Genomic DNA, 21,057 nt, shown 5'->3' with positions numbered 1-21,057 from the left:
CAGTTTCACAAATAGTACATAAACGCAATTATAGTTTTTTCTGCATCAGTATATCTCTAATTATTTCGTGATCTATGCGAATTTACATTAGCTTGTTTAATTTTGGTTTACGCCAGATTGGTACGTGAAACCACGTGAAAGACCAGAATTGGTTTAAAATGTTATAATAATTTCTTTTTGTACTATAATACAGTTACTGAACAAGACCAACAGAATAGAAATAGAAGAAAGTCAATCTTTTGTCAAATTATATCAGTCCATGCAGACACAATCACAAGAGCACGTGCCCTGTCTCAGCTGTCTTCCAAACACAAATAGCCACGAGCAGTGAACATCAAGGTACTGGTGAAAGCTAGTGATCAATTTACATTGAACAAAATGAAAAACGAATGAGCCAACATTAAAATAAGGTAATTTTTATTAATGAGCATCGGTACATATTCTGAAAATAATCAAAAATATAAATATAGCTCAACAAATGCTTGCAAGTAAACCATTTCAATAGTTTGTAAATCATATTTGCAAAACAGAGGCCACCTGTGTATAGCAACTTAACAGTATTACACTGCATCACAATGTCTGGACTTATACAGTAAATCAATTACATTTCAATTTTCAATTTTAATCGAAATGTTTTTTTTTTTACAATCCACTGCAAATTTTCTTTTGCTTTACAAAATTGACTTGTGACAGAGAAAAAGTGGTGTGGAATCAAGTGTGACCAGAAAAAGTAATTTCACATTATTAATCAATGTTTATGAATTATTGTAAATACAAATTAACATCAGCATCTTGACACTTTAATACTGTTGATTAAAACCCGTAAGGGAGATAACCCTTATATTTAGTGAAATGTTTGACGCCAAAGCTAGTTTACATAGGGAAATAAAGAAGCCGATGGGATTTATGAAAAAAGATTTCTCAACATTGTGATATGCTAACTGATGGCCTTCGTATGTAGTATGTAAATGAAAACTGCGTAATATATCTGTAATTACTACAAAATTACTGTTACATCTATCTCCTATACCATAAATACACAAGATAACACTATTTCTTCCGGACTAATAAGTCTCTAACTAGTACATTTTCTGCATATAATTATCAAATCAAATTCGAATTACTGTAAAATATAAATAAAAACCCATCATTATTTTATATAGATATTATTATTATCATTGTGGTGTTAATAAGACCTTGACACTTAACACAACCCCCCACTACTATTGAAGTACAAACAGTTCATCAACACAGTCATGTCACCCAGGGTCACACATTCATGCACAATCTTTATAATAATTTTACAATTGCATCCTTACACTGTACTCCAAACATAGATCAATACATTTTGGCCATTGGGAAAACAAAAGCATTACAGGAATCTGCAAAATCATATTAAACATTCAATGTGCAAGACCATATCTTCCATTTGAGGTAAAAAAAAAACATTTTATCATTGATTAATCTGGTTACTGTATTCCCTGTATCAGGCACCTAGGTACACTTTACAACATAAGGAGCACTGAAAATTTGGTATGATGAGTAATTAATATCAGATTTAAAAATCAAAGCCCTAAATATTGGAAAAGCTCTTAAAATTAGGATACAACTTTCACTCCGATCTGTATGTGTATCATCTAAAATGTTATTTATCAGACAAAATACCATCTCCATATCTAAATTAAAACATCAAAACAGTTGTTTGTTCTATCGTCCTTCAAATTATCCCTCTTTCTCGTTAGTTTATACAGAAGTATTACAGTGTGAATATAGAATAATATTTCATTTTTATGCGACCTGCAGTAGAAGAGGCACATAATAGAGAGAACACGGTGGTTACCATGGAAACCTCATCATATGTTGATTAACATTTATGACAAGTTCTGGTAATAAGCTCAATTCCTGATTTGTGTAGGATGTAATGTGTTGGCCACCTGGGCTTATTGCCGTATATGTATAGCAATGTAATTTCCTTTTTACACTGCATAGTAGCACCAGTTAAAAATTAGTCAGCAACTGGAACTTGAGTAGATAATTTTGGACACATTTTTTTTTGTCTATGTAAAATTAATCATGATGTCACACAAAAAACTTGAGGTAAAGGTAACGACTAACAGGAGGTGTGTATCACACAAGTGGTATCAGCAGTACAGGGAAAAAATCAGCACCAAAGTCAACGAAGGATCACAACAATGACACTTATAAATTCAAAATTAAACATCAACAAGCATTGTACAAATATATTTAAACAACATTATTTTGATTTCTAGCTACTATTGTTGTTGAATTCTGTTATCAAAGAAAAACATTTTTTCTTAATAACTCTGGTATCCCACAAATACACAGTAACAGTACAATTATATAAAAGTTATCTTTGTATCATCTGTTGATACTCTTACACCGGAAGATGTCATAAAATATGATTTAGATTGCTAAAACTGAAATTAATCTATGATAAATTTTCATCAATATGTTCCAAACTTTTCTATATCTTTGTAACGGTTCAAAAATCAATAGAATCAGTAATGAATGAAAGAATTGACACATAATTCTCAGAAATCATCAGGAATTATCAGAAATCGAGAGTTGTCTATCTTTGTCCAAATAGGGTCATCTAACACCTGACCTCAACATATACCAGATGTATCTGACTCACAGTGATTTTTCAATAAAATGATAGTAACACATTCTTCTTCAGGGAATCTTAGTAGAAAATAATTATTGGTGTATTTAGTAGTCAAGTCAACCTTCTCAAGAATTTCTGATCTGAATGGTCAACATAATAAACAAAAGTTACTACCAAAACAGCATGAAAACTCAGTCTTATGAAATAGGACCACATAAGGTATATTGTATCAATAAATATATAAAAAATATAAGCAAAAGTAAAGCAATTTTTCTCTAATGCAAAACAAAACAGGCAGGTTCATAGTCTATTGCACAAGCATTTAATTGCTTACTCTAGCTCATCAATATCCCCAACAAAGGGTTGGCACAAATTCCAATCCCATCATTCAGTATTGGTGTATAGTATTGTAGAAAAAGGATAGAATGAAAGTGGGTTTGGGAATTCATGCCAAGCCTCTGAACAACACTACTCCATCACTACTGATATTTACTGACTGGAAACACTACATCTAGTTGTACAATCATAAAGACAATCCTTCACTATCTATTACCTTGGTTCTAGGAATTTAGAAAATGTTCATCAAATGTTACTTGAAAGTATTTTTAACAGTATAACATTGATTTACAATGTTGTTGAGATATTTCATAAATTATCCAACCTATGAATACGTATTGACTGATTATTATGACAGATTAAAATTTCACATAAAGTTTTTTATTCAACCACATAAAAAACTTAGAAACTAAGGTTTCGTTTGGTTTGGTTTACTGTTGGCTTTACATCCTATAAATAGCCAGAATGCCATGTTTGGGTGGTCGAGGAAAGCCACAGTTCCCAGAGAAAAAACATCAATCTCCATCAATTACCTGGCCACTGTCCCACACAAGTCTCAAACCTGTGACCCAGAGGTGGAGGGCAAGTGATAAAGATGCCAGACACCTTAATCACTTGGCCAACTAAGACCAGATCATAAGCACGATATGAACCACTAACTACACAGTATCTACACAAAGCACTACATTCAAAGCAAACATCAAACTTTTCTACTAGTCATTTCCCTTGGGATCTTCTACCTACATGAAATCATGTCTTGTTTTGCATAGTTACAGAATTTTAAGGAGAGGGCTTTCATAGGTTCTGCCTGTTGCCCAATTCCTATTGTCAATACCACCAAGACAATAAGATATTCTGAAATCATATAGTTACAGAATCAGAAAATGAAAAACTGGGGCAATAACTCCTGTGCAATTCTCGCAGTCATCTCTCCGTCAACAGGGGCAGTAAGTACTGCACATGTCTCATTTCTCCCTCAACAGGGAGGGTAACTGCAGCACAATTCTCAGTAATTCTCCCTAAACAGGGACCACACTCCTGTACAATTCTCACAGTCATTTATCAGTTGACAAGGACAGTAACTGCTGCACAAGTCTCATATTTCTCCCTAAAACAATGGCAAACACTGTTGCACAATTTCCAACTTTTTTTTCTCAACTTATAAGACTGGGCTACAAATGTATTTACTGCCTAGATGAAAAAATCTACATTCCTCTAGAATAAATATCTAAATATCTCTTAGCTCCGATAACTATCTGATAAACATGAAACATGGATATATTATTCCAAGAAACCTCTTTACTTATTCTATTTACTAAATAGCTTGTCAAAATCATGAGGCATGTCAAATTATACATGTCTGTCTCTCCCTCTCTCCAAAAAAATCTAATGTGCCACTTATGTCAATCTACACTCATCCAGATGTATTTTTGGTAAAGCAATAAAGCATTAAAGTATTATCTTGAAACTTGCATACTACCATTTTGAATTTTTTTTTTTAAAACTAAATATATATTATAATAAACTATAATATTCTATGTTGATTTTACTTTAAGCTGGTTAAATATTTAAAATGCATCAACTAAATGATTCTAAACAGAACAAGAAAAGCAAGCGTTGCTAAAATAGAAATCTGCATAAGAATATGCAAAGTTGATTGTAAATCTCTAAACTTTTTTGTCAAGATTTTGATATAATGCAAATATTTTAATTGAGAAACTGGAATGTGACATAAGATTTTGGTTATAAATCACAATTTAGCAAACCTTTAAAATAAACATCATACAATTCTTTTTCAAAAAATGAATTTTAGAGAATAATGTTTTAACACCCACTAAACTGCATGAAATTTTATTTATATTTTTGAAATATGCAATGAACATGCTAGGTAAGCTAAGATATTGCCAAAGAAAAAATTTACAAGAATAAAACAAATTGTAGACATGAACCCATTTCATCTGTGACATAATGATATGATGCAGAATCAGAATCATCCTCCTGAAAGGATATAATCAACAAACTGCTTTCAACTACATATATTACTATGTTTAAAGAATATAAATGAATAAATAAGTATTATACAACAAATAGCTATTTGATTTTTGTAAATGTATAAGTTACAGCACACCCATTACATGTGTTCATTAATATTAAATGAAGGCAACCAGCAAGGAAATACAATTTTTGTTTACTTGCTGAATCACTTTCACTTTCCATATATAATACACCTAATATAACTAGTTAGCTCCCAAATAAGCATTTTAAACACAATCTAATAACATTTTTACAGGTCTTCATTATCCAATGATTTTCTAATTCATAGTCCATCTGACATTCTCTTTTTGATAAAAATATTCTGCACTAGTGTCACTATAATTAAAGCCCAGCAACACCTACTCCTGTTCTACATTAATAAGAACATAATTTCTCTTTCCACATGAATTATATTTCCTTGTATTATGCCTCAAGATTACTTATCTGGGATCAATATTTAGGTTATTAGCACCTACACCTGGTTAACACTGACTATAAATTAATAAACAAAGTCATACACATCCAAACACCTCACATGAGGTACACCTGCTAATCACAATACTAATATTCCAATTAATATTCATGAAACTCGGTGGGTTAAATACTATAAGTAATTAAAACCCTGAAATTGTTTTCACCCTTGTAGTCCATGCTATTCTAAATACAGGTACACATATTGAGTAATTATGTCCTTGATTATCTGTATATTGAAATGTTTTGCAAAATTTACAAATTCAACTTTATATTCATCATAAAAAGTATGTTTCCCATAAACTGATAGTATACCATACTTATATTAAAACAAAGGTCTGTAAATTCAAACAGATTTTTTTTTCAGGTCTAAAAATCTCTGAAAGGAAATGGTATATCACCTTTTCAGTTTCTATTTAGAAATATCTTGTGGAAACTTATGAAACACACACTGACATCACAGATGATATTTGGTTTATATGGTGACTGTTTTGACAGCTCAAACATGAAGGCAGCACTACCAATATATTGTCTTGAAGTTAGGACACAATACATAAAACCATATACTTCGACATAAATCATTCAGTCATGCTATGTCTCCACAGAGGAAACCTGATAAGATACTACAAGAACAATAGACCTGACTCAACTTCATTGGTTACTGGCCCGAAAGCAAAGATCAATACAGACGAGAGCATAATCGTATCAATACCAATGAATAAATGAATTACATATATCCTTATCATAGTTGTCACATGTGTATCTTAAAATATCTATGCCCTAATGGAAATTATAGTCATTTACTGACAAAGTGCTTTCAATTTTTTTCAAAATGGTCTCTTTTATAGAGGTCAAAGGTGAACATATAATTTATCAGTATTAAAAATCAATGCCTGATGTGTCTTATTTGTAGATTTCTGTAAAAGAAATATTTGTTAAATTTGGACATTTAGTTTAAATAAAAGGGATTACTAGTAACGCTTTCAATGTGAGTTTTGAAAGAATAAATCAGACTTCTGAAGTCATGGTGTTTATACATGAAATAAAACAACAATATATTACGTATCAACAATTTTGTGTGATCTCAATTATTTACTCGGAATTAATATCGGTGCAAAATGAGTATTCTTAAAATCAAATCTAATGCGCTAGTTTAATCATACAATTTGACTGTTCCATAAACAATCCTTAAACAGAGCAAGTAAACATTGTATTAACAAATATTTAAATAACACAGTCTTTTTTTTGTTTTTCTCATTAAGACACATGGGGACAACCATATATAATCACACAGTTGTATTGAGACAATCAGTTACATATGCTGCTAAATGGGGACAACCAAATACTAATACAAACACAACAACTGCATGACACAGGGATACTTTTTGATTACAAGATTTATCTGTATATTTGCTAGCAATCAAGTCACAGCGTAATATGTCTAACTCATTTCGTATATTTTTCTCAACGGAAAAAATAATTGCCATCATCTTTTCTCTCAGAAAACCAAATAAAAAGAAACTTTACATATTTACAGAGAAACAAAGATTTGAAATCAATTCAATAACAAAAGAGAAAAATTAGAAACTTTTCATTTGTGATCAAATTCATTATAACCAATCTGAACATGAAATTGAAAACAAAAAATATTTTTAACAAAGGGTCATTGTACATTCTAGTAGTTATGAAAGAATTGGTGCATGAATGAAATTATGACTTAACTTATGTCTACTATTATAACTAATGTTGAGGTTAAACTTAATGACCTCTGGTTCTGACTTAACTTGGCCTTAAGCTAAGATATAACTTGACCTTATAACAAGAGGCCCATGGGCCTTAACAGTCACCTGAAGTCTTCAGGTCTTTGGACAGTTTTAGTACCTGTCCATCAGTCCCAGCATTAGGGCAGACAGACAGTTTTTATTGTTTCTAAGTTTGGAGGCTTAATTTTCAATTTAAAGGAACTGATAACACTCTCTCTTGTTGTAGTTTAGCATATTTGACCCCTGTGACCTTGAATGAAGGTTAAGGTCTTTCATTTGAACAAACATGATAGCCTTTCATTCCGCCATGCTACTGGCCCAATATCATGACCCTATGCCTTTTGGTTATTGAGAAGAAGTCACTTATCATTATGACATAATTGATACATGTAACCTTTAAAGTGGGTTAAGGTCAATAATATAGACAACCTTGGTAACACTTCATACTATGATGCTACTGGCTCAAGATCAGCATTCTGTGCATATTGTTTATTGAGAAGAAGTCATTTAAACATATATGAATCCTATGACCTTGAAATAAATATCAATAATATGGGCATTTAGGTTATTGAGAAAAAATGTTGTTTAAATATTGTAACATACTTGATACCTGTGACCTTGAAAGTGGGTCAAGGTCAACCATATGAACAAACTTGGTAGCCCTTCATGCCAGTATGCTAAATGCCTAATATCAGCACTCTTGATCTTTTGGTTATTAAGGAGATGTCATTTAAATAATTTAACATATTTGGCACCTGTGACCTTTAAAGAATGTCACGGTCAATAATATTAACAAATTTAGTAGCACTTCTCCCAGCATACTACTGGCTGAATATCACCATACCATGCCCCCTTTTTTATTGAGAAGAAGTTGTTTTAAACATATTTGACCCCTGTGACCTTGAGAGTGTATCAAGGTCATTAATTTTTTTTACAAACTTGGTAGCCTTTCATCCCAGCAGGCTACAGGCCCAATATCAGCACCCTGGGCCTTTTGATTATTGAGAAGAAGTTGGTAACTGTTAACCCATTATTATTATAAGGAATGCTGGACAAAAGACTATCACAATAGGTCACTTGAGACTTTGTCGTATACTCAAAATTATAGACATGATTAAGGTATAAGAAAGAGCATATCTTTCTGAGGCCAGTTTTAAAAAAATTGTTGCCGTGTAATTCTAGACATTGTAAAATAATTATTTCAAAAATTTGCAATCAAGATTTATAACTAATGTTAAGCTTCCAATTGACTACAAGGGAATTTTATTTAGAGATAACATGCAAATAACAGTTATTGTTTAGGATCACACTATCAACCCTGTGTCATAGATGATGTTATTTAAGCAGCCCCTGTAATGTTTGCCTATAGCAGGTAAAAAACTGGTCTAACAACACTCAGATCACAGATGCGTAGATTTTCTGTCACGTCTACATCAGGACGAGGAGGTGGAGCCATTAGGTGTACTACTTCTCACATAACTCTCAACAAACTTGGCAATGTAGTCATAACCTGCTTCTCTGGCTAGCTCCACCACAGTTTTCCCTTCCTGGAATGCAAACAGTTACCAATATGTTAAAGATACCTTAGATTCTGGACACTTATAGATTATGATACTGTGACACTCTGGACTTTGGAAGATGCATGCCACATTCCTGTGACATTCTGGGCATTTATAAATGTATATGACACCATATACAGCTCTGACATTCTTGACACTGAAAGATGCATGCCACCTTACCGTGACTTCCTGGACACTAAAGGACATAAGCCACCTTACTGTGAGGATCCCAACACTTTAGGATGCATGCTTCCTTATGGTAACATTCTGAACACTGAAGGATGTATGCCACCTAAAGGATGTATGCCACCTTACTGTGAGCATCCTGACACTTAAGGATGTATGCTTCCTTATGGTAGCATTCTGGACACCTAAGGATGTATGCCACCTTACTGTAAGAATTCTGATACTTTGGGATGTATGTTAGCTTCCTGTGATATTCTGGATACCAAAGAGTATAATATTTAGGGCAATTAAGGTCATATGCAACCTTATTGTGACATTTTTCTACCTTTAAGGTAACTACCATTGAAAACTTGACTGCTGACATACGATAAAGGTTCACAAGAATACAAATAATAATGACAGGAGATAACTCCATCTCGATCACAGGTAAACACCTTAAGGCAGGTAGATGTTCCAATGAAAACTGTATACTAAAAAGAAACTAAAAATTGTCTTAAAGATGTGAATGCCCCCTCTCCTAAAGTTTGACCCTTTAATCCTGACCACTATAATCTAATCAGGTGAAAAGAGGATGAGGATATGATCCTATGGTGTGAATTGAATGACATTGTTAGGAAATAACTTGTACACAACCTTAAAATTGTCTTACCATACTATGATGAGAATATCAACCAAATCTGTTCCAGGTTTGATGAAATGTTGTGTGCATGGCCTTTTTATTGCAGGAATTTTCTAATAGCACCCTTGACCCCATACCCTTGATTAAAGACCACCTCAATATATCAAAGTGTAGTAATTAATGTCATGATACTGAGAGGTAAAACCTATCTAAATCTGCAGAGAGGTTCACAAGACAAGAAAATGATTCAGAGTGAGGGACACAACAGAAAAAAAACAAACATGGGTATAGTAATTGTAGTTATTTTAAATTTAACAGAGTATATATATATATTTTTTTTAAAAGAGATGAGAAATGTTGCAAATTCACAAAGTAAAAACTGCAGTTACATACTAATTTATTCTGATGTGGGAAGTTTTAACTTGAAGTAAATTAGTGGTCAAAATATAGGATGTACTTATTGCAAAAAAAAAAAAAAAAAAACTGAAGTAATTGTACATGTGAAATTTAAACAATCTGAATTCTGTACAGTCAAGAGTCAGCCATGACTCACACAAGTACTTGTGGTAAAGTCATTGCAGCATCCTGTACCACATGGTTATTCTGTAAAAGTTCTTCTTGTTCTTCCCAGAAAAGATGAGTCTGAGTAAAGCAAGACTAACTTTTAAATAATGATAAAGTTTCTTGAGGAGCCTTACCTTATTTTTGATTTGTGTGTCTACATCATAGGACAGAAGAAGTTTGATTACTTTCATATGGCCAAATAATGCAGCAGCATGAAGTGGTGTCTCTCCATTCTGTAAATAAAAAATCTTACTGCTTAATTTAGTGCCCATCAGCTGCCAATCAGAAATGGGGAAATTAGATTAGCTCTTTCAGAATAATCATGAAAAATAAGATCTAGATTTCAAAGTAAAATTTGAGAGACTAATTCATCAACCTATGCTTAGTACAAATGAAAGCAAATTTTTCCATGGAAACAGCCTGAAAACAAGAATTCTGCAGAATTATACATCCGACAGTCCATGCTTAAGACTTTTTAGAAAAAAGGTCCTACAACACATGAAACATAAGGAAGAAAAATCTGATTTTCAACTTACTAGTGATATTCTGCAACAAATAATAACCTCTTTTTTCAAGAAGTGAAAAAAAAGACAAATTCTGAAGGCAAAATCAGAATTTTCAAGACCCTTACTTGATATAATTTACATACCTGTAACAATCCTAGTTTGGGTTTGTATCGCAGAAGCTGTTCCACGACCTCTAGGTGACCTTTGTGACAGGCTTTAAATAGAGGGGTGGCTCCATCCTAAAATTTAAGAAAAAAACACAGATTTTGCTTTTAACAAATTCTTAAAACAGAAAACCAAAAAACAGCTGCATCCAAGTATACAAAATGTTCTTTCAAGGTTACAAATACAAAAATAATTGTTTCTACATAAATTTCTTAAAACTAGATTATTTCTTATATTAGTTTTAGAATTCTCTGGTTCCCTTCCATAAATGATAATTTTCTACATAACCCTGAAACATAAGCTAATCTAAAAGTCATTTCACTGAACTGATTTCTAACAAGTGATCCCAGACGAATCAAGTCTTTCTGTTGAGGAAGCTGGAGCCCCTGAAGATGACTCACGAGTATGATGGGGATGGCAACCCAATACCTTTTAATATATGATCAAATCCCTGTCACTTAGGTGAAAGGTGAGGCTTGTATAGAACAAGAGATCCAAAAGGGATCTTGTCGCCCACCATTGTTTGTTCTTTATTTGTTCTTTGAAAGTTGGATCTTTCTTTCTTTTTTCTTCTCTGCTTTTGCTCTTAATGATAAGAAATTTGAATATTCCTCTGAAGAAATATATCCAAAATGGTCGCCTGGAAGCCATTCTGCTTCTCCTGATCAGTCCCAAAATCAAACAGGCACAAGTAGAGACTGATGGGAACAAACGTATGACATTTGAGAGAAATTTGTTTTTGTGATCACTTCCAAATTCACACAGGCACAACTAGGGACAAAGAGGAACCTATAAATGAAATTTGAGAAAGATCTTCAGAATATTTCTCAAGAAAAAGCAATAATAAACTTTCAAAGTCAAAATGGAAGATGGCCACCAGTGGGCCATTTTATTTTTCTGATTAGTACTAAAATCAAACAGGCACAATTAGGAATAAAGGGAAACATACAATGAAATTTAACTGTTAAAGATCTATGCTGTAGTTCTCAAGAAATAGTGATAATCAACTTTCAAATTCAAAATCAAAGACGGCTGTCTGTAGCCATTTCGTTTTTCTGATCAATCCCAAAATTAAATGGACACAACTCAGAACCAAGGGGGACCTACACTAGATATTTTAGAGACTTCCATCCAGTGCTGCTCACGAAAAAGCAATAACAAACTTTCAAAGTCAAAATCTAAATCCCAGAATCAAATGGGCACAACAAGGAACCAAGGAGAACCAATTTGAGAAAGATTTGAACAGGCCACCATCTCATGATGTCAGGCTTAACAGTAACAGTGGCCTTGACCTTGGCTTTAGAAGGAACCTTCATACACAGATTCATTGAAGGCATTGTTGCTGGTGACCTTTGCATAAAGTAGATTTAGATGCCATTAAGATCACCAGCAATGAAAATAAAAAGTAAATTTTTCGTAAAAAATTGTTAGATAATGTCTTAAAAAAGTGATCAGATTATTGTAAAATGTACAGGTAACACTATTTCTACTTGTAAACAACCAAGGAAGCTAAAAAATCCAGTTATTTCCCTTCAGTAAATCAAGGATTCTCCTTGGTCAATCATTTGTGATATTAAGACACTAGACACATATTCATATAAAATTATAGGCATACAATATTTTGATGTATGGTATGCAAATTGAACTTATCTTAACTTTTATTTGCACATTGTACAGCAATATTTACATATATAAGTGTCAACTTTCGAGCAGCTGAAGACAATATCATTCTATATGAATTTGTTTTGAAATCGTCTTGTATTCGCTTCAGTGATGCAACTGTCCTTTCACTTTTCTTTAGATTTTGTTTTTACAGAACATGGGCCCCAAGGGTCTTAATGAACACCTGAGTCACAATGGGGTGGGGAAGGAGGCCTTATAATTTACAACTTTTGTTTACCTTTTTGATTGTGGAAAGTGTCTGCTAAATTTCATTCAAAACGGTTCCGAGGTTTTCCAGATGTAGTAAAAAATGTAAAGGGTTTATGATTGCACGACAAATGACGGATGCCACTGCACGAAATGGTATCACAATGGTATCCCCATGAGACTTTGTCTCAGATAATCTGACAATCATCCAACAGCACAACAAGAGTTATCTCCCCTCTCTCACCTCTCTCACAGCATCCACCTCAGCATTAGCCAACAGTAGTTCCCTCACCACTGGCACATGTCCCATCTGTGATGCAATCCAAAGGGGTGTTGCCTGATCCTGTCATCAAATGCAAGTCATAATTAAATAATGTATATGAAATTCAATATAAACATAAATTTAGCTACATTTTATCTCAAAGACTGTATGTAGTATATCAAGATAAGACCAAATCTATAATTGCCATTTCTTTATGCTAGTACCAAATCTATGATGACCATTTCTTCAGGCTAGGACTTATGCAGTACATTTTATGTACCCAGTAAACAGCCTATCCTGCTTTATTATGTCTACATGGTGAAACACTTGCAGTACTTATGTTAGTCTCTTGGTCAGTCACTGCTGGAGGATAGGTATTACATAATTTTTATCCTGAAGCAAACACTTCTAATACAAGCTCTGTAGGTACATAATTATGTACATACAATCTACAATTTGTAACAGATTCACTTATGATAGTTAAGTGTTACTAGCATTTCTCAGTAACTTTCTTACTCCTTTCTATAGAGATATCGCTTATATCAACGAAGAAAATATTGTAGCATTTTCACAATCTGTTTACGTCAAAGTATATAATCTTTATGAAAAGTAAATTTGAATGAAAGGCCAAACGAATGTGGCTATAATTTTTTCTTAACCTTGTTTTTTTTTTCCTTTATATTTTTTTAAACTCTGAAAAATAAACCATAAATTTCAAATGTAAAAACCCAGATCAGTCCTATATGCACCTTCCCAAAAACACTGTTTCTAAAATATCTAAATCCCAAAAAGGTGTTCCTCTTTACTTTTGTTAAAAAATACATAAATTCTGCTTCATACCATAATGATAAACCAAAAATTTGATATTCAACAAACACAATATATTGATTATATATATATATGATATCTGTTTCTGCATCATTAACAATAACTTGCTAGAAAATCTAACAGATTCCTTATTAAATATGGCAGAAAACAACAATATTAAAAAAACAAGTGTTTGTACTATAAGTTACTAATTCCTCTGTATTAACTCATTTCCTTCACATTAATATTTATCTATATCAAGTCCCTATATCATGGACTGTGGAGCGATCCATTCTAAGGTCATACTAGCAGAATGTTGCAAAATAAATGTGATAAGAATAAATTCAGACCTGTCGCTTCACGTTTACATCAGCACCCTTGCTAATGAGATATTTCAGTAGTTTCAGATGTCCATTCTGAGCTGTGATAAACAATGGCGTAGCTCCATCCACCATCTGACAGTGGATGTCGGCACCTCGTGCCAACAACTCATCCACGACATCTAGATGGTTACATTGACATGATACAAACAGGGCTGTACCTCCATCCTGTTAAAAAAAATTCTATGTGTATTTCAGAGACAACACTTTTATCAAGATGTCCATCATCTTGACAACATCTAAAACGAATTCAGAATTAACATTGCTCTAAACTTAAGAAAATCAATGTGCTGAAAACCCTAAGAGACTCTTGTCTAGGTTTTGAACAGGTTCACTGTTAAATGAACACTGTTATCTGTATCAACTGAGGCTGTTTATTTCACTATTTATTTGACAGGCACCAATACTCTAGGCTTGGCTAATATAATTGACAAAGTCTAATATTACATTATTATTTTATTAAACAACAGGCATATGGGCCTTAATGGTCATCTGACTATAAATCCTACATATGAAATCGGCCTAAATTGCTCATCTACTCTATAGCTTACACTGTCAGTTCATAAAATACTTGAACTCCTGTTCCTCATACATGCTACAACATACATACCATGACCCCAAACCTGTTGCTTGTTGAAAGAAGAAATTTTTAAGATCTCAACATATTTGACAACAGGGACCTTGAAAGTAGGTTAATGTCAATCACTGGAATAAATTGGTAGCCTTTCATCTAATTGTGTAATATCAACAGCTAGAACCTTTCATTATTGAGAAGAAGTTGTTTAAAGATTTTAACATATTTGAACCCATTACCTTGAAAGAGGCTCAAGTTGACCTTGAAAGAGGGTCAAGTTCATTCATATAAATAATCTTATAGCCCTTTACCCCAGCATGGTACATGCCCAACATCACAACCCTATGCCTTTTGGTTGTTGAGAAGAAGCTATTTTAATATTTTGACACATTTGACATATTGGACCTTGAAAGTGGGTCAAAGTCAATTATGTACAGAACTTGATGGCCCTTCATTTCAGCTACTGCTATACTATAATGCTGTACAATAACAACACTGTGGGCCTTTTGGTTATTAAAAAGAAGTTGCTTTTTAAGATTTTAACAAATTTGACCCCTGTGAACTTGAAAGTGGATCAAGGTAAATCATATGAACAAACTTGATAGCCCTTCACCCCAGCATGCTACAGACAAAATATGGTACCATGGGAATTTTGGTTATTGAGAAGAAGTAGTTTGAATGGAAAGTTGATGCATGGCACATGACAATGAAAGAAACACAATGGCTGTAGGTCAATCTGACCCTATGGGTCACATGACCTTAAAAAATCTTGATGGAATCTGACAGAAGATCCTTTGGAATGTTGTGTGTTTTATTTAGATATTTTAACTGACAGGGGAGAATAAACATAAAAACAGCATACTCACATAACTTGAAATATCCACGGGTGCGCCACTGTCTAATAACACTTTAACAATATCTAGAAATCCTCCTTGGGCAGCAAAAAACAGAGCACATGTTCCCGTCTGAAATAAATAAAATAAATCAGGTATAATTCTTAACCTTATTTACTAAAAGATACTGACATACTTGAATTCCATTCGTGCTATCCAATACACCAACTAATCCTTTTAGTGACAGTGCTAAAAATAAATTAATCAAGGGAAGTAACTCACCAATCTTCTTGCTGCTGGATCTCCACCTTGTTTCAATAATTCTTTTACACAGTCTAGATGATTATTGGCCGCAGCAAGTATTAAGGGAGTGGTTCCTTCCTGCAAACAAACAAAATTTATTTGAATTACTCTCACTGGATATAGGCATATAAAAAATACTACAGCAATTTTCTTTATTAACAGCTGTTCAACATCTCTCTGACCACAAACAGTTCAGTAATGACATAATGTTCAGCCCTTTCAAACAACAGCATTGTCTAAATTACATGCACTGGCTATAACTTTCTGTACTTTATATAAATGAAAGTTTTTACAAATTTGCTTCCTACCATCACTGACAATCATTATTGTATGGGGAGATTTAGATATCAGCTTCGTCCCTGTAGCAGCTGTGTAGTGTTTATGGATAGCAGAAACTTTGATATGTAGAACTACTCAGAATTGCTGGGCTATTTACAAACTTAAGGATGTGTGTAACTGAAAATTTTTTGATCATCTCCTTTCACTATGAGTTCCATACAATACAGGATTTCTGTCAACCATCTTCATTACTGGTAATTTGGTCAAGAATACACCAGTATATGCATCAATACTATCTCTGTAATACTGAGTGATAAAATATAACTACACGGTGACAAGCCAAGGGAGATAACAATAACATCAGTAGGTGACATGCACTAGCTGCTGTCTTCATAGGCAGGCATCACAATATACCACAGGGACTTGTCACTAATTCCTAACCCTAGGTTCTGTCTTCATAGGCAGGCATCACAATATACCACAGGGACTTGTCACTAATTCCTAACCCTAGGTTCTGTCTTCATAAGCAGGCATCACAATATAACACAGGAGCTTGTCACTAATTCCTAACCCTAGGTTCTGCATATATATCTATATGCTGCTGTCTTCATAGGCAGGCATCACAATATACCACAGGGACTTGTCACTAATTCCTAACCCTAGGTTCTGTCTTCATAGGCAGGCACCACAATATACCACAGGGATTTGTCACTAATTCCTAACCCTAGGTTCTGCATATATATCTATATGCTGCTGTCTTCATAGGCAGGCATCACAATATACCACAGGGACTTGTCACTAATTCCTAACCCTAGGTTCTGTCTTCATAGGCAGGCACCACAATATACCACAGGGACTTGTCACTAATTCCTAACCCTAGGTTCTGTCTTCATAAGCAGGCATCACAATATAACACAGGAGCTTGTCACTAATTCCTAACCCTAGGTTCTGCATATATATCTATATGCTGCTGTCTTCATAGGCAGGCATCACAATATACCACAGGGACTTGTCACTAATTCCTAACCCTAGGTTCTGTCTTCATAGGCAGGCATCACAATATACCACAGGGACTTGTCACTAATTCCTAACCTTAGGCTCTGCATATATACACATGTATATTGAATTGGGAATTCTTGTAAAGTTCCTGTGCTATACAGTATTTGATTATGATTATAATCATCAACCCAGATCTGGCATGTACCTACAGTTTTTAAGTTATGATTATTCAAAGTGTAAACTACTGGGGACTCTTTAAAAGATAAATAATTAACTGCATCCATTTCAAGACAAAAACTATGGTTTTCAAATTTTCCATCCTTTTTCTCAAATGTTTACTCCCTGTTTTCTTATGTTTAAATAATACTTGACATTGAATCAACCATGATTTTTGTGTTTAGAGGTGGGTAGTTTCTGCACTGTGTGTGCTTCACTTTTCTGCATGGTACATTTCAAATATTCTGTTCGACCTACAATTGCCAAATTGTATATGACAATACATGTATTTCAAAGTATAACAGTGCCCATCCAACTACACACAGAAATATGCCTTTTGATCAAAATTGTTACTCTCCTGGGGTATTGCTCAAACACTGTCTTCTACAAATACAAAGGCTTCACACTGATGTTGCAGCAGACTTACAGAGTTGTGAATATGTCCTGTACCTACGTAAAGGCATCTTTGTACAAAATTACCACTTTTGTGTGGATAATTTTGTTATTGAAGGCAAAGCCAAACATACCAGTAGCTTGTAATATGTATACATTGCCTTGCTCTTTGCTGTTCATACTTTACCAATGTATGTTTTTATCATTTACGTAGTAGTAATATTTAGAATATCTTAAAAACATGTCTGAACACCACATCTTCATTGAATCAGCCAACATTCAGAGTCAATATATTTTGGAGATCTTAGATTGAGATTACTGCAATATAGACTCAGATGTTTTGTATCAACATAACCCTTCTATGATTTATCTGATCAAACCTTCAAACCCAAGTTTCAACGAGAACTTTCTTTCTACCTATACACTATATATACGTGCGTACCGAGATCAAGGTGATGCTTGGAAAAGAAATCATGATCAAAACTATGTTTGAAATAGAACAACATACAGATAATTACATATCACCCGATATATATTTTTAGAGTAAAAAGTAAACATTTTATTAAACATTGTAATACAGTAAACAGCATTACGAGTTTCTCAGTGTTGTCTGTTCCCATTTCCATGTGAACATTTTCACTCCACAACAAATTCTGCTGTACAACCTAGACACCAAATAAGAAATATAATACAGACTGACAGGGACCACAACACAACCTCCACTAACAGGGACCACAACACAACCTCCACTAACAGGGACCTCTATACAACCTCCACTAACAGGGACCTCTATACAACCTCCACTAACAGGGACCACAACACAACCTCCACTAACAGGGACCTCTATACAACCTCCACTAACAGGGACCTCTATACAACCTCCAATAACAGGGACCTCTATACAACCTCCACTAACAGGGACCACAACACAACCTCCACTAACAGGGACCACAACACAACCTCCACTAACAGGGACCACAACACAACCTCCACTAACAGGGACCTCTATACAACCTCCACTAACAGGGACCACAACACAACCTCCACTAACAGGGACCACAACACAACCTCCACTAACAGGGACCTCTACACAACCTCCAATAACATGGACCTCTACACAAACTCCACTAACAGAGACCTCTACACAAACTCCAATAACAGGGACCACAACACAATCTCCATTAACAGAGACCACTACACAACCTCCACTAACAGGGACCACAACACAACCACCACTAACAGGGACCACAACACAACCTCCACTAACAGGGACCTCTATACAACCTCCACTAACATAGACCTCTACACAACCTCCAATAACATGGACCTCTACACAAACTCCACTAACAGAGACCTCTCAGAAACCCCAATAACAGGGACCACCACACAATCTCCACTCACAGGGACCTATACACAACCTCCACTAATCAGGACCACACACCATCTCCATTAACAGAGAACACTCCACAACCCCCATTTACAGGGACCACCACACCACCTCCACAAACTGGGACCACCACACCACCTCCACAAACTGGGACCACCACATAGCCTCCACTACAAGGGGCTACTACAAATCTTCCACTAACAGGGACCACCAAACAGCCTCCAATAACAGGGTCCACTACACCACCTCCATTGACAGGGACCACTACACAATTTCCACTAACTGGGACCACGCACAAACTCCACTCACAGGGACCTATACACAACCTCCACTAATCAGGACCACACACCATCTCCATTAACAGAGAACACTCCACAACCCCCATTTACAGGGACCACCACACCACCTCCACAAACTGGGACCACCACACCACCTCCACAAACTGGGACCACCACATAGCCTCCACTACAAGGGGCTACTACAAATCTTCCACTAACAGGGACCACTACCAGGCCTCCACTAACAGGGACCACCAAATAGCCTTCACTAACAGGGACCACCAAACAGCTTCCACTAACAGGGACCTCTATACAACCTCCACTAACAGGGACCTCTATACAACCTCCACTAACAGGGACCACAACACAACCTCCACTAACAGGGACCACAACACAACCTCCACTAACAGGGACCACAACACAACCTCCACTAACAGGGACCTCTACACAACCTCCACTAACAGGGACCTCTACACAACCTCCAATAACATGGACCTCTATACAACCTCCACACAGGGACCTCCACATAACATGGACCTCTACACAAACTCCACTAACAGAGACCTCTACACAAACTCCAATAACAGGGACCACAACACAATCTCCATTAACAGAGACCACTACACAACCTCCACTAACAGGGACCACAACACAACCACCACTAACAGGGACCACAACACAACCTCCACTAACAGGGACCTCTATACAACCTCCACTAACATAGACCTCTACACAACCTCCAATAACATGGACCTCTACACAAACTCCACTAACAGAGACCTCTCAGAAACCCCAATAACAGGGACCACCACACAATCTCCACTCACAGGGACCTATACACAACCTCCACTAATCAGGACCACACACCATCTCCATTAACAGGGAACACTCCACAACCCCCATTTACAGGGACCACCACACCACCTCCACAAACTGGGACCACCACACCACCTCCACAAACTGGGACCACCACATAGCCTCCACTACAAGGGGCTACTAGAAATCTTCCACTAACAGGGACCACTACCAGGCCTCCACTAACAGGGACCACCAAATAGCCTCCACTAACAGGGACCACCAAACAGCTTCCAATAACAGGGTCCACTACACCGCCTCCATTGACAGGGACCACTACCAGGCCTCCACTAACAGGGACCACAACACAACCTCCACTAACAGGGACCACAACACAACCTCCACTAACAGGGACCTCTATACAACCTCCACTAACAGGGACCACAACACAACCTCCAATAACAGGGACCACAACACAACCTCCACTAACATGGACCTCTACACAACCTCCAATAACAGGGACCTCTACACAACCTTCACTAACATGGACCTCCATACAGCCTCCTTTGACAGGGACCACTACACAATTTCCACTAACTGGGACCATGCACATCCTCCACTCACAGGGACCTTACACAACCTCCACTAATCAGGACCACACACCATTTCCATTAACAGAGAACACTCAACAACCCCCATTACAGGGACCACCACACCACCACCACAAACTGGGACCACCACACCACCTCCACAAACTGGGACCACCACATAGCCTCAACTACAAGGGGCTACTACAAATTTTCCACTAACAGGGACCATTACCAGGCCTCCACTAACAGGGACCACCAAACAG

The 21,057-nt window shown here is 35.6% G+C and overlaps 1 protein-coding gene across 2 annotated transcripts in view; it reads right to left on the bottom strand.

Annotated features, from left to right (window-relative positions):
- Positions 1 to 400: 400 nt before the first annotated feature.
- The window catches only part of LOC132550974 (ankyrin repeat domain-containing protein 29-like), a 38,077-nt gene continuing 17,420 nt past the window's right edge, over positions 401 to 21,057 (bottom strand). For both annotated transcript variants that reach the window (XM_060215076.1, XM_060215075.1), the window contains 7 exons: positions 15,837 to 15,935; positions 15,588 to 15,686; positions 14,118 to 14,315; positions 12,943 to 13,041; positions 10,808 to 10,903; positions 10,293 to 10,391; positions 401 to 8,777 (listed from right to left, as the gene is read on the bottom strand). In XM_060215076.1, coding sequence (XP_060071059.1) covers positions 8,664 to 8,777; positions 10,293 to 10,391; positions 10,808 to 10,903; positions 12,943 to 13,041; positions 14,118 to 14,315; positions 15,588 to 15,686; positions 15,837 to 15,935 — 804 coding nt within the window. In that variant the 3' untranslated portion in view covers positions 401 to 8,663. The remainder of the gene's footprint in view (positions 8,778 to 10,292; positions 10,392 to 10,807; positions 10,904 to 12,942; positions 13,042 to 14,117; positions 14,316 to 15,587; positions 15,687 to 15,836; positions 15,936 to 21,057) is intronic.

The sequence above is a fragment of the Ylistrum balloti genome, unplaced genomic scaffold (genome assembly GCF_031769215.1).
Source record: "Ylistrum balloti isolate Yb309-2 unplaced genomic scaffold, AGI_CSIRO_Ybal_v1 Utg370160, whole genome shotgun sequence".
Classification (NCBI taxonomy): Eukaryota; Metazoa; Mollusca; class Bivalvia; order Pectinida; family Pectinidae; genus Ylistrum; species Ylistrum balloti.
This window is presented reverse-complemented; position numbering and strand designations above follow the sequence as displayed.